This window comes from Eleutherodactylus coqui, chromosome 6 (genome assembly GCF_035609145.1).
Source record: "Eleutherodactylus coqui strain aEleCoq1 chromosome 6, aEleCoq1.hap1, whole genome shotgun sequence".
NCBI classification, from domain to species: domain Eukaryota; kingdom Metazoa; phylum Chordata; class Amphibia; order Anura; family Eleutherodactylidae; genus Eleutherodactylus; species Eleutherodactylus coqui.
This window is the reverse complement of record NC_089842.1, coordinates 50191671-50204714: the sequence shown is the minus strand read 5'-3', so window position 1 is coordinate 50204714 and position 13044 is coordinate 50191671. Positions and strand designations below refer to the sequence as shown.

The window sequence follows — 13044 nt, the reverse complement described above, 5'->3', positions numbered from 1 at the left end:
TTAGCTACATTATTTCCACATCTCTTAAACAACTGATAAAGAACAGGGTGGGTTCACACCAGTGCTAGGCCTTTCTCTCGTTTGGTGTCCTCCGAGGAGCCAAACAGAAGCACATATGCTGGACAGACCCCACTGATTGACACAGTATTTTCACTCTATAAGATGCACCTAGGTTTTAGAGCAGGAAACTAGGAAAACATTTTGAACTCCCCTACAGCAGCAGTTCCCTCACTAGTCAGCTGTTTTACAGGTGCTGCTATGGAGCAGACCGGCTATCTTTAACACAGTGGGCTCCATAGCAGGAGCTGCCTGCATGTAAACAGTTAATTACGGAGTTCTCTCACCCCCAGCAATCAGCTGTTGGGCAGGCCGCTCTGCTCTCCTGCTGTGCCGCCCTTGTATGTGAACAGCTGGCAGCTCTGTGAGGATTTTCAATCCTTTTCAGCTGCTGGCCAGGTCCAATTTCGGCATGTTCGCTCTATAGGACACACTGACTGTTTCTCCCCACTTTAGAGGGGAAAAAAAAGTTTGTCTTATAGAGCGAAAAACACATTTTATAAATAATTGCGCCCAGCAGCTTCTGGGAAAATTTGGGACAACATGCCAGACCAAATAGCAAAGCATGTTGTACCATTTCATCAGGAATTTTATGCTGGATCTGCAGTAGGGGCTCTGAAGAGAGATTCCAACACAGATGTGAACAGCATAGTACATCCATGGCAGTTTCTGTCCTTCCAGGTACCTCAGACAGCGGTGTTCTCATTGTAGCCATGTTTGACCAAGATAGAAACACCCCTATAGGCTGCCTTCACACAAGGGTATATACGCTGGGCCGTGTGAATGCATTGGATTCAATGCATTCTATCAGATGGTCGGCGTATATATGCAGGTAAATAGTTGTGTATATACGCTCATGTGAAGGCAGCCTTAAGGCCAGTTTTAAGACAGCCAAGATACAACTGCAAGAGCCGGAAACCCACAACTTTTCTTCAGAATCTTAGCTTTCCATAGGGTCTGGGGGCTTTTAGTTTTAATACAAATGGATGTCTGAAACTGGTCCAAGTCTTCCTTAGGCTAGGTGCCCACACACAACTTGCATCGGACAGCACACAGACACTGCACAGTCACATGCATTAGCTTGTCCTATGTATATTGTACTCCCTTCAATGCAGTGCAGCCTCCTGTATATTTTACATATTTATATAGCACTTTACATCACTTGATGTCCCCAATGGGGCTCACAGTCTAAGTTCACCTATTGGTACATTTTTGGAAAGTGTATGTGTGTGGTGGGAGGGAACCAGAGTACCCAAAGGAAACCCACACAAACATGGGGAATACAAACTCCATGTGGGTGTTGTCCTTTGTGGGATTTAAACCTAGGACCCAAGTGTTCCCCCTAAGACACCACCTTAATGTTTAGATTTCTCCCCGATTTCTCTTCTATACTCTGCTAGAAATCCCATGATGCACCAAGCACAGTACTGCATGACTAGCTAGAGCCAGTACCGTCTCTGCCTGTTGGGAGAGCAGTGCGATCATCATTACCTTCTATATTCACCTAAATAAGCTAAAATACCATAAAAGTATGCCAGTCATTTCTTTCATTGTAACTGTGACAGGAGCCTCTAATCATCAGCAGTAATAGGAGTTTCTGATCCCCTGTAAAGAGCTTGTGTGGTAGAGTCATCATACAAGAATTACACTGATTGAAAAAGACTTCTTAAGAAAACAAAGCCAGGTAATTCTCAAGACTGTCATAATGAGATTACATGACCCATCTGAAATATTCCACGTATTTTCCAATAGGAAAGGCAGACTCTCACGAGCATATGGTAAAATGCAGCATTTTACCGACATGTGGAGCTGCGCTCACTGAGATAGTGTATGCCTGTGCATGACAGTATCTCATTCATGCTGTTATGCACCATCTTCTTGTTCGTTTTTTTTGTCCTTGCTTTGTTTCCTAGTGACATGCTTCTAAAACGCTGCACATACACAATGCAATTGTGTATATACATAATTTTCATACACACCCACTGAGAACAGGGCCCATTCGCATATAATACAGAGTAAAATAGAATATACTGTGTTCTTTATGCGCGTATTATACGCAATGAATTTACGCAAGTGTGATATGGATCAATGAAAATCAATGTACTTTCATTTACTCCAGTAACCCGATATTATGTGCACGTATCTAGCACACAATGGAATTACGCTAGTGTGCAAGCCTGCCCTCAAGCTGACACCATGATCGCCTGGAGAGAAGTCGGCCCCATAGATGTTTCATCAGCCAATGATCCCAGGAAGCTAGTACTTCGCACCATGCAATTGAAAGAGTAGGGCCAGTTTGAATGACTAACTGCAATAGCGACTAAAATATGTACGGTTGCATCAGCAAAATGAATGAAGACAGGTAATGAACTATTTGGTTTGGGCAGCCAATTAGATTTTAAAATAACTTCAATATGGTAGAAAGTAGGTACAAGTATCTGTAGTCCACAGCTGCTCACCTCCAGGAGTCAACCAGTCTCACAGGGAACGCACCAGTGCTTTTTTTTGTTGTTTTGGCATGTGGGGGGGGGGGGGGGGGGGGGAGGGAGAGGAGATCTCCCACATATGATGTCTGTATTGCCCAACAGTATATGGATAAAGGCAGTCATTCTGAGACACTCTTTAATATGTAAAACAAGCAGTGTGAGCATATGACTGCATCTTGAGTGCCAGTGACACATTCTATATACATTAGGCCTGCACTTTGGGAATCTGCAAAATGTATAGACTTGTTATCACCTCACGCTCAGAGTGTAGAGGTGCATTGAACGAGCTTGTAGTTCAGTTCTCATTAGTTGAGCAGACAACAATGTTATGGCTATGAATGAACATGCAATTACTGTTTATCATTGAAAAAAAGCTTCTGTGGCAATCAGATATTCTTAGGGCTAATTATTTATAGCATTACATGTCAGATAGGAAGAGGGTTTTAATAAACCTTAAAAGTTTTATTTAACCTACGTTTTACTTTAAGTGCCATTAGGGCACGTAATGAGTTCTATGACATACTGCAATACTCCGGTACTGTAGTATATTAATATTTTAATAAGCATACCTGAACACAGTAGATCAGGATAACTGCATTTTTAAAGAAATCAAAAAGGACTCTGTACAGACATACTTTTTCAGTGCTGATAGGCACAAATACCAGCAGCACTAACATGTCCCCCTTTTTTTTTTCCTCTTCTTGTAGGTTAACACTGACCTGGCAGTTTTTATAATGGAAGCCACAATGTTCCACTAGACACCAGAGGCACTGGATGGACACCATTGGAAAAGAGTGATGATTAAAAAAACGTAGCCTCTGTCACAGACTTCACCTGCACGCATGTCAGTGCAGAGACCATATGGCCTGCACACCTGCCATTCAGGCTCTGTACATAGGAAGACTGAAGGGAGCATATCACTTTTCATTTGCATGTCCCCTCTGTACTGAACTGGATGCAAAGAAACACAGCAGGGGACTCATGCACCTCAATTACCTATGTACCATAGACCAAGACTGAAAAATTTAGGAGATAAAAGGGTCGTTGCCAAATGCATATATAGCCCTTTACTGTTTGCAGTTCCCCACTACATCTTTCTTTAGGCTTCTTTACAGCTGACAGTTTCTTTGAACTTGAGAACTCCATTAAAATTCTGATCTGAAGCAGGCCATACTTTCTATCCAGCCTAGAGCCCACAGTTCCGGCTGTTGGTCACAGTGCATCATCCTGTTAACATACATGACCTCATTTTCTATAAAACTGGCTGTGGCAGGCAAAGAGGGTGGCAGAGAAAAGAGCAGTAGGATGGAGCACAGATCAGCAGCAGAGGACATCCTTACCCCCGGAGCATTTTCACATGCAGCTGAAATGCTGTGGATTTACCACAGTGCAGTAGAGGCAATGTGGATGAGATTAAGAAATCTAAATCAACATCATAACCACCCACCTGTGGTGCGAATGTTTAAATTCAGAGCATGTTAATTTACACTGACTTTTTACAGTGGCGTTTACCTCCAATGAGGTGGCAAAATCCACTTCAAAGTCTTAGCCGATTTTCCACTGCTACATATCTGCAATGTGAGAACGTATCTCAAAGACAGAAAACTGCAGGGATGAATGATATCTTACAAAAAGCTGGTTTGCCTACTAGAGAAGTTCTCATCCGACCTCATGCTGATACAGTAAAGGCACCTTTCACACACACCGCAAATGCTGCAGAATTTCTAGTACAAACCATGTGGATGAGATTTTTCAAATGTCATCCACAGAGCACAGATTTCACGGTATTGGAAATACACTGCAGATTCTACAGCATGTCTATTTATGTTGAGGATTTTAACCTGTTAAAGAGCTCGAAACCTCTGGATGGCCCTATTATGGGGCACGAACCTTGCTCTGATCATTCATTTTCCTGACTTTAGAGGCAATGAGCAGCTAAGCAATGAGCTTGTTTAATCGCCTGACTGTTGATTTCCAGAGTGTGAACAAGGATATGTACAGCCAGCCTATGGGGATGAACGATTGTAGATCCCCATAAAAGGATTCCCTTCCCATGTAGAATTAAATTAAATGACTGCCGATCAATACATGTCTTGATCAGCATTGTTACATTGCAATGAAAATTCTTGTCATCCTTTTAATAGGTTACTAAAAGGTTTTCCTTTTGAGAACTGCTCGTCAGGGTCAGGGTCTGCTCTCGAGCCTTAGTGAAATCAGCAGACTGAATCTGTGCTTGTGACCTGCCCTGACCTCCTTTACCACAGCTCTAGGGGTATACATAGCAATGTAATTCAGTCATTTATGTGGCATAGTACAAGGCGGCAAGTAATGAATCACTCACCCGCAGGAGTCAGCAGATGCCTTGAGGAGGAATCTGAAGGTGATGGGAAGGTGGAGCCAGCACTGGGCTCTGTTCTGCAGAGAGCTTGTGTGCTGGTGGATGCTGTGAGGTATCAAAGACACAGTCCTGACTGAACAACTTTGTATACTTCCGGCCACTATGCTGGAAAATCTGTGATTAGTGGGAGTAGTAGACGTGTCCAGCATAGGACGTGTTAAATGCAGGAGGAAATGGATTTTTTTCCTCCATAAAGCTGCAGCACGGTAGCAGGACTACTAGCAAATGGCCACATGACTGTAAGGTCTTGCCATCATTTGGAAATTCTTGGTCGTATTGGCATCTATTTCTGGTCAGCATCTGGAGCTTTGCTATTGTAGTCCTATTTTACAAAGCCATAAAAGCAGCCAGCTGCAAGGGCACAAATGGTGAGGGGCTTCCACCCAATGTGTGGAAGTCAAATTGTGACTCAGCCTGCCAAAATCAGATCAGTGAATTCTGATAAAACACAGAAGGATTTAAAGGCCTTTCTACACGGGACGAGTGTCAGGCAAACGATGCCCAACACTTGTCCCCGTGTATACTCGCTTCCACTGCAGCCAGTATTGCTGGCTCGCTCACAGTGTGGTGGAGTGGCTGGAAGAGAGCTCTCTCCCTGCTCCTCTCCATTCCCTTTAAGCAGCGGCCGTAGTACTGAACGGCTGCCGTTTACACTGAAGCATCGTTTCTCAGGATTTTAAGCATGCTTAAAACTGAACGATTCTCGCTCATTTGCTCAGTCTGTGCATGCTTTTACACTAACCAATTATCGTTCGAATCCCCACGGGTGCAAGGGGTTTTGAACAACCGAAACGATACTCATCCCGTGTAAAAGGGCCTTAACACCTGATGTGTATGATTAAAAGCAGTTGGGGTGTGATGCAAATGGCGATTTGGATCCACGCATCCATTGCACTTGGCTTATAGTTAAAATTAAAAGCTCCTGTCAATGAAGGATGCTACAAACGTATGTTCACATAGAATACTAGGGAAAGTTGAGCTATTCTCGGAGGTCCCCATTGAGGATCTTCTCCACTCGCCAACATGCAATTTCCCCGTGGATGCGAGGAATTTTTTCTCTCTCAAATCCATCTCGCATCACTTTGGGGTAGTAGCAATCGCAGAGTTTCGCCCATTACTTGTAATGGGAGACCTGACATCCATTGAAAACCACGGGCGCTGCAATGGGAGAGCACTCACAAAGACAGGACGACCCACGGTTTCCCACATCGGGGTGCAAGTCGCTCATGAATAGGGGTTCATATTCCCGCATCTCTCAATGCACAAATCTCATGTGATTTTCTTGTCTGTGCAAAGCCGGCCTGTCCCAATTTTGCCCTCCTAACCTTGCTTACACAAACGTTAGGCTAAAGTACTGCATCTCAACAAGCATTTCATTGCCACTCAGCTTTAGTTGTCAAGTAATTGCAATACGTTTGCAGATTTCTGGTGAGAGAATGACACACTATGCCTTTTTCCTGTGCCCCATCTGTATGTTCACATGCTTGAATCTATGCAGAAAAAGCTCTTCCTTGCCATGGTCCCAAAACCCCAATATTCTACACATTCCCTCAGTATCGTTTAACTTTAATAAGGCGATTTTTATTTTGCATCTAATCATAAAGTCCCACAGTTCTCACGAATGGACCCGTTGTGGTACTTGAAACCATCAGCAGAAGAATTGACATCACTGGGACATCTTGGTCTGATGGGATCTTGTCATGACAGCAATTGGGACGTGGGATGGAAGGTGGGGAGTTGGAGAGAAAAACTGGACTAGTGAAATAAAAAAATTACAATAATCAAAGAAACGGGACTGATCTTGCTTTCTTTCCTTCGATTACCTGCCATGACATAACAGATAATTGAAGTTAAAGGCTTATTGATAAGTTTTAATTACAAGGTATAGTAATTGTAAGTTGTCATATGTAGTTGGAAAAAAAAGCCAGCAGAAGAAGGCCTCTAATAAAATAAGGCAAAATATATGAATTTTCACATTAAAAAATAAAAATAAAAGTCTGTGCTTTTAGTCCCTACACCATCAACCCTTCATACAGAAGCTTAGCTTCACTGCAATTTGTTACGAAGAAATGCCTATGAGAGGACATGAATGAATATTTGCAAGGATGCTTCTTCTCGAACTATCACAGTGGTGGCGAACCTATGGCATGCGTGCCAGAGGTGGCACACAGAGCCCTCCCTGCTGGCACGCATCACCATTGGCCCCTCACCACATTAGTGAATGCCTGCAGGGGCCGCGGCTCCCCTATCTGCATTCACTTATCAGCGCACTGCTATCTGCGCTGATCCCGGCGCACACTGTGATGTCAGTGTGCAGCCAGCATCCTCCTCCCCCGTCATCTCCAACTTGGTTCCGCGAGAGCAGGGGGAGGAGGCATCCGGCAGCACACTGACGTCAGTGTACACCAGCGATCGGGCAGAAGAGGAGCGGCGCTACAATGAGGAGGAGGGGTAAGTATATGGGTCCTGGGGGCGGTCATTATCACTGCTGGGGTACTGCTAGGGGACTGCTGGGGGGGCATTATTACTGCTGGGGGGGCATTATTACTGCTGGGGGGTGTCACTATTACTACTAGGGGCCGCGTCACTATTCTTACTGATTGGGCGCCGCCGGGGGGTGTCACTATTATTACTACTGGGGTCCGCTGGGGGAGGGGTGTCCAATTATTACTGCTGGGGGGGTGGGGGTGTCACCATTATTACTGATGGAGGGGGGGTGTCACTATTACTGCTGGGGGCCGCCACTTATTACTACTGGGGGCTGCTGGGGGTTGTCACTATTACTACTACTGGGGGGCATCACTATTATTACTGCTGGGGGGGGCCGCTCTGGGGGGGGGGGGGGGTGTCACTAATATTACTGCTGGGGGGGCCGTCTGTGGGTGTCACTATTATACTAATGGCTGCAGTGGTATGTCAATATTATTGCTGGGGGGGGGGGTTACTGTTACCGCTGGGGTATGTTTACATGTGGCGGAAATGGGCAGGGCTGTTTCAAAATAGACAGGGTGCAGATTCTTACTGCCTTTTGGATGCGGAAATGCTGCAGAATTTTCCACAGAAATTTCCGCTGAGGACGTTCTGCAGTATTTCCGCATCGAAAAAGCAGTTAAAATCTGCACCCTGTTTTTGAAGCGGCCCTGTCCTTTTTAGAACGACAGGGGTAAAATCATACGTCGTGGTAAGCTCAGCCCCCTGACGTGTTGGCACTTTGCGGTAAATAAATGGGTTTTGGGTTACAGTTTGGGCACTCGGACTCTAAAAGGTTCGCCATCACTGAACTATCATGTGAGGGATGAAGTCCATGAACAGTTACTGGACTGCTTACGCCTACCTATAGCAACATAGTCTTCCTTTCTGGCCATTCTTGGCAAAGGACAAGTTCTTCCTGGTTGTTGCAGACCAGGACATGTGACTGCTGCAGCCAAATCATGGGCCACAGCAGTAGCCTTCTGCAGCAGTCACATGTACTGGTCCAGGAAGGGCAGAGTGGGTGTGAGGCAATATTAAGTCATGGGAAATCCCTTTTAAACTACTCATGTGTCGGTGACTCAGGGCCTCCTGCTAAAACATCTGTTGACTATTTCTAGGAAGAAAACATTCTAGATTTGTAATTTAAAGCTGTAACGGTTTATAGAATGTCCAAGTCTCTGCAGAACTGCAAAATGACAAAGCCTCTATTTTAGCACTTAAATACTCATGACTGTTTTTTCATTTCATGTAAGGGAGTGAAGAATATGACAGGCACACCACTTTATATGCTTCGCTGAAGTTCTGCAAACAATGGCTTCTTAAGATCACCCATAGCACCCAATTAACAAATATCTTATTTGAGGCCCTAATAACCAATGTTTCTGTTTTTTACCCCATCACCACCTTCCTATAGCCAGACCTTAAATTTTTCCCTAGACAGAGCCACAGGAATTTTTGCAGGATAAGTTGTACTGTATCTTTAATAGCATTACTTGGGGATATCCATCTATATTTTTTTCAGCCAAACAACAACGACAAAAAAAAAAAAAAAAGATTCTCTGCGCTCCTCAGACACAAGGAGCACGGAGAATTTTTTCTTTAATTGGCTGATTACTTATCAAGACCTCTGGTAATCCAGAGATCTTGCACTCCCCTGGACGCACCACCAGCACCCCTGGACATCGGACGTATCTAACATTCTTTCAAAGCAGACCTGGACAACAGGTGCAGGTGGGCTCCCCAAGTTGGGAATCCCCACCCTGCACCAGGTGAGTGTGCTATTTGACTATCACATCACCAGATCCATATTTTTCCAAGCATTATGGCGCTCTTCTGACCATCTATATTTTTTTGGGAAGATTGAAAAATATCCGCCAGTTTTTGGCTTTAATTTTTATAGCATTCAGCATGCAGAATAATGCAATAATGCGTCAGCACTATTCTGGCAATTCCAAGGTTTATTCAAGTTATTTTAGGTTTTGTACACCAAAATTACTTTAAAAAAAATTCTTTTGTGTCACTGCATTTCAAGAGTTGTAAGGTTTTTAATTTTTCAATCCAGAGCTGTAGGAGGGGGTTGTTTGTTGTGGGATGCCTTCACTGATCCTGTTTTTGAGAAAATTACTTTTTGATCACTTTTATGGCATTTTTTCAGATGATATCTGAAAGTCTGACTTTTTTTAATTTTCTTTTTACTGCATTTACCATGAGATACATATAATGCTTAATTCTGTGAATCAGTTGGACTATATCAATACCAAATTTATATAAAAAATTATTTTTGTATCACCGCATTCAAAGCCCCAGAACGTTTTTCCCCCCTGCCAATGTTGTTGTATGAAGTTTTTTCCCAGCAAGACGAAATGTACTTAATGCTACCACTCGGTGATTCATAAAGTTTCTGATCACTTTCATTTTTTTTGTTCGGCGAGATATGCAAAATAAGCAGTCTTGGCAAATTGTTTTATATATTTTCTGCAATGGTATTTACCGCACGGTTTAAGTAATGTGCTAATTTGGCATGGGGCATTACAAATGGGGCAATATCAAGTTTATTTATTTAACATAGTAATGCAGGGGAAGGGAGTTTCAACATTTTTTTTATCTTTGGTCTTTAGCTTTTATCCCACTAGAGGACTTGAATTTTATTAGGAACGACTGTTTCTGTAATACACTGCAATTCATAAGTATCACAATGTATTGCGTTGCCCTGTGAAACTCTACCGCATAGGTCTTCTGAGATGGCTTAATCGGAGGCCATGTTCAAGCAATTCATCAGCGCTGGGGGGTCCAATGGACATATTTGCGCTGCATTGATCATGGCGTGTGAAAGAGTTAAACAGCTGGGATTGGAGGTTTCTCCACTCCTAAACGGTAGAGGTGGAGCCCAGCTGTCAGACCGCGAAGCCTCCACTCCTTCTGACACAGGAAGCCCATGTTCGCCTTATTTCGTTGCGCTGTTAAAAAGCTATTCAGGCATCAGAATAGGGCCCCTTAATGACTACTGTAAGAAGGCATATGACTGTCACTAAGTAATTAAAATATAATGTACAAGTCATTAATAAGAAAACACTGTCTAGTTTTGCAATCCATGTGAAAATTAAATAAAATGTGTTAAAACTCAAGTAGAATAGATCCTGAAGGCAGGTATTTTTTACTCTACACTAGCTCATGCACAATGATTGTAAAAGTAATTTAACGGGTCAAATTGGCTGTGCATGTTATCACATGTGAAACATTACACTGGCGAAGACACATCTGACAGCATGTAATGCATAGCACTGGCTAGTACCAATCATTTAGCAAAAGTTACATCATACTTACCCAAAATAAACTTGGCAAGTTAATAATTTCATATTTTACAGCTGATAAGACTCCTTACCAATAATCCATGCCGAGAAGCCTAAAGGCTGCATTTGAACATCTAACACATAGGCTAATGGTTTCGCTACCATTAGACTAAATATTTGAAGCTTACGCCACTAACCAACAAACACTATTACAAGAAAAAAAAATTAGGTACATACACATGCATCAGAATTCTCTGACAACCAAGTGATACCACAATTATTGATGTTATACCTTCCTACTATCACACAGTTGAGCAACAGAGTGATTTACACCTTTGAGAGTTGAAACCTTTTTGGTTTAAATAAAATGCATTCCTGGGATACAGTTCTTTGTCTTTCTTAAGGAGATCATTGTACATCTGTTCATATGTGGTTTTGAAATCGTAAACATTTGGCTTGTCTGGTGCTGGACCCGGAAGTTTAACATGTGTTCCTGTTCCAAATGACCGGACATTGAAGGATCGTTTGCTGAAACAGACAAAAACAATAATACATTAGAATAAAGGAAACCTGGAAACGTCATTCTGCAAACAAATATAACAAAGAACCCCCTCCCCCCCAAAAAAAAAAACAGGAAACAAACTCACATGCATTGTAACACAAAACATTCATAAAATAAGTACTGCATCCTATGTTATATTGGGGGAACGTAAAACAATGTAAAAGAACCTCTCACCTCCCTATGGCCGAATGCCCATGGTCGGGTCGGATTCTGACTGTGAAATCTTGCAGCGGAATTGGGCTCGGTGCCCAACCAGATACATACTCACCTGTCTGGATCCGCCGCTAGTGTCACAGCTGGTGCTCATGCGCAGTGCAGGGCATAACACAGATCCGCAGCATTTTCAAAGCTATTTTGGAATGGCCGCGGATTGGACGGCTTCCATTGAGTGCAGTGGAAGCCGTCCGTGCGATTTCCCGCACCGAATAGAGCATGCTGCAATTTTCCCCCACTTGTGGATTGATTTCAGCTTGCGGGCAGAAAGAATCATTTAACATTGCATGCTATGGATGGACATTGCTGTGGAATTCCTGTAGGGTGTGTGACCGCGAATTCCGCAGCGAAAATCTGTTTGTGAGCATTGGGCCTAAAGCACCATAAACGAATATCTAAGATATGGTGCCGTGTGGGGAGGTGACATTTTTTGGTGATGTATTTTCTATACAAGTCTATAGGAGAGCAGGCAGACAGCAATCTGAAGAGTCAGACTTTTGTGCATCGCGAGATCTTCTCTAGTTAACAGTGCTGGAACCAGGGAGTGGGTGAGAATATTATTGTTATAATTAATAAATCACCTGACTCCCTGTCACCTCTCCTAAGGCCCCCTGCACATGGGCGGAAACTCCGTAGCGGGATTTCCCGCAGAATTTACACCCGTGCTTGCTGCCATAGGATTGCATGCATGCACGCAATCCTTTGCACACAGCCGCGATTTGTCAGCGTGAAAACACATGTGGTAAACAAATCGCGGCATGTTCTATCTCTGTGCGGGTCTCGCAAAGACCCACACAAAAAAGTCAATCGTGACTGGCCGGCTCCGCTCTGCGCATGCGCCGGCTGGGTTGCAGCCGGCCTGTCACAGAGCAGAGGAAAAGCTGGGAGCGGGTGAGCCGCAGGTCTCTGCAATAGTACGGGTCAATAGTACCTGGTCATCTGCAGGCAGCCTTACATCACCATAACTTTGTTTAAGGTTCTGTCTGTGGGATGAGGGGTAAATGTGACGTGCAGTTTAATAAAACTTTATTGCAAAAATGCATTTTAGCCAAAAAAGTAAATAAGTCAAAAGACTAAATATTCGAAGCTCCCAAAAAGGAGTTTACAGCCTTTATAGACTTATGAGAATTACTGAGAATAGTGTGATCAATTAGTTCCAGTAGGAGAATAGCATGTGTAGTGTTTTCCAGGCAATTGTTATTGTCTATCTTCAACAGCTAGTCAGCAGGAGTACACTGCACAGAACCCCAACCCATCAACTGTTGGGGCGCATGCCATCAGCACCACAACACACAGGGTAACGAAGTGGAGGCAGAGCTGTGCCCGCAGTTACCAACCATGGACACTACACAGGGGTTGAAGCAATCTGCTCTTCTCTATATGTGTTGCAGCGTTTCCAGCGAACACCCCAACAGCTGATTGGCTCGGGTACTGAGCAGAGGACTCCAGATGATCAACTACTGGTTACCTATTCTGAGCTCATTAGATAAGGATAGGTCATTAACAATTGCCTGGAAAACTCCTTTAACCCCTTGAGTGGCACGCCCGGAAAATTTCCGGGGACGA

The 13044-nt window shown here is 43.6% G+C and overlaps 1 protein-coding gene across 1 annotated transcript in view; it reads right to left on the bottom strand.

The window, feature by feature from the left end:
• SSU72 (SSU72 homolog, RNA polymerase II CTD phosphatase) overlaps positions 1-13044 on the bottom strand; it is a 69705-nt gene that overhangs the window by 30097 nt on the left and 26564 nt on the right. The window contains exon 2 of the mRNA XM_066606795.1: positions 11088-11231. Coding sequence (XP_066462892.1) covers positions 11088-11231 — 144 coding nt within the window. The remainder of the gene's footprint in view (positions 1-11087; positions 11232-13044) is intronic.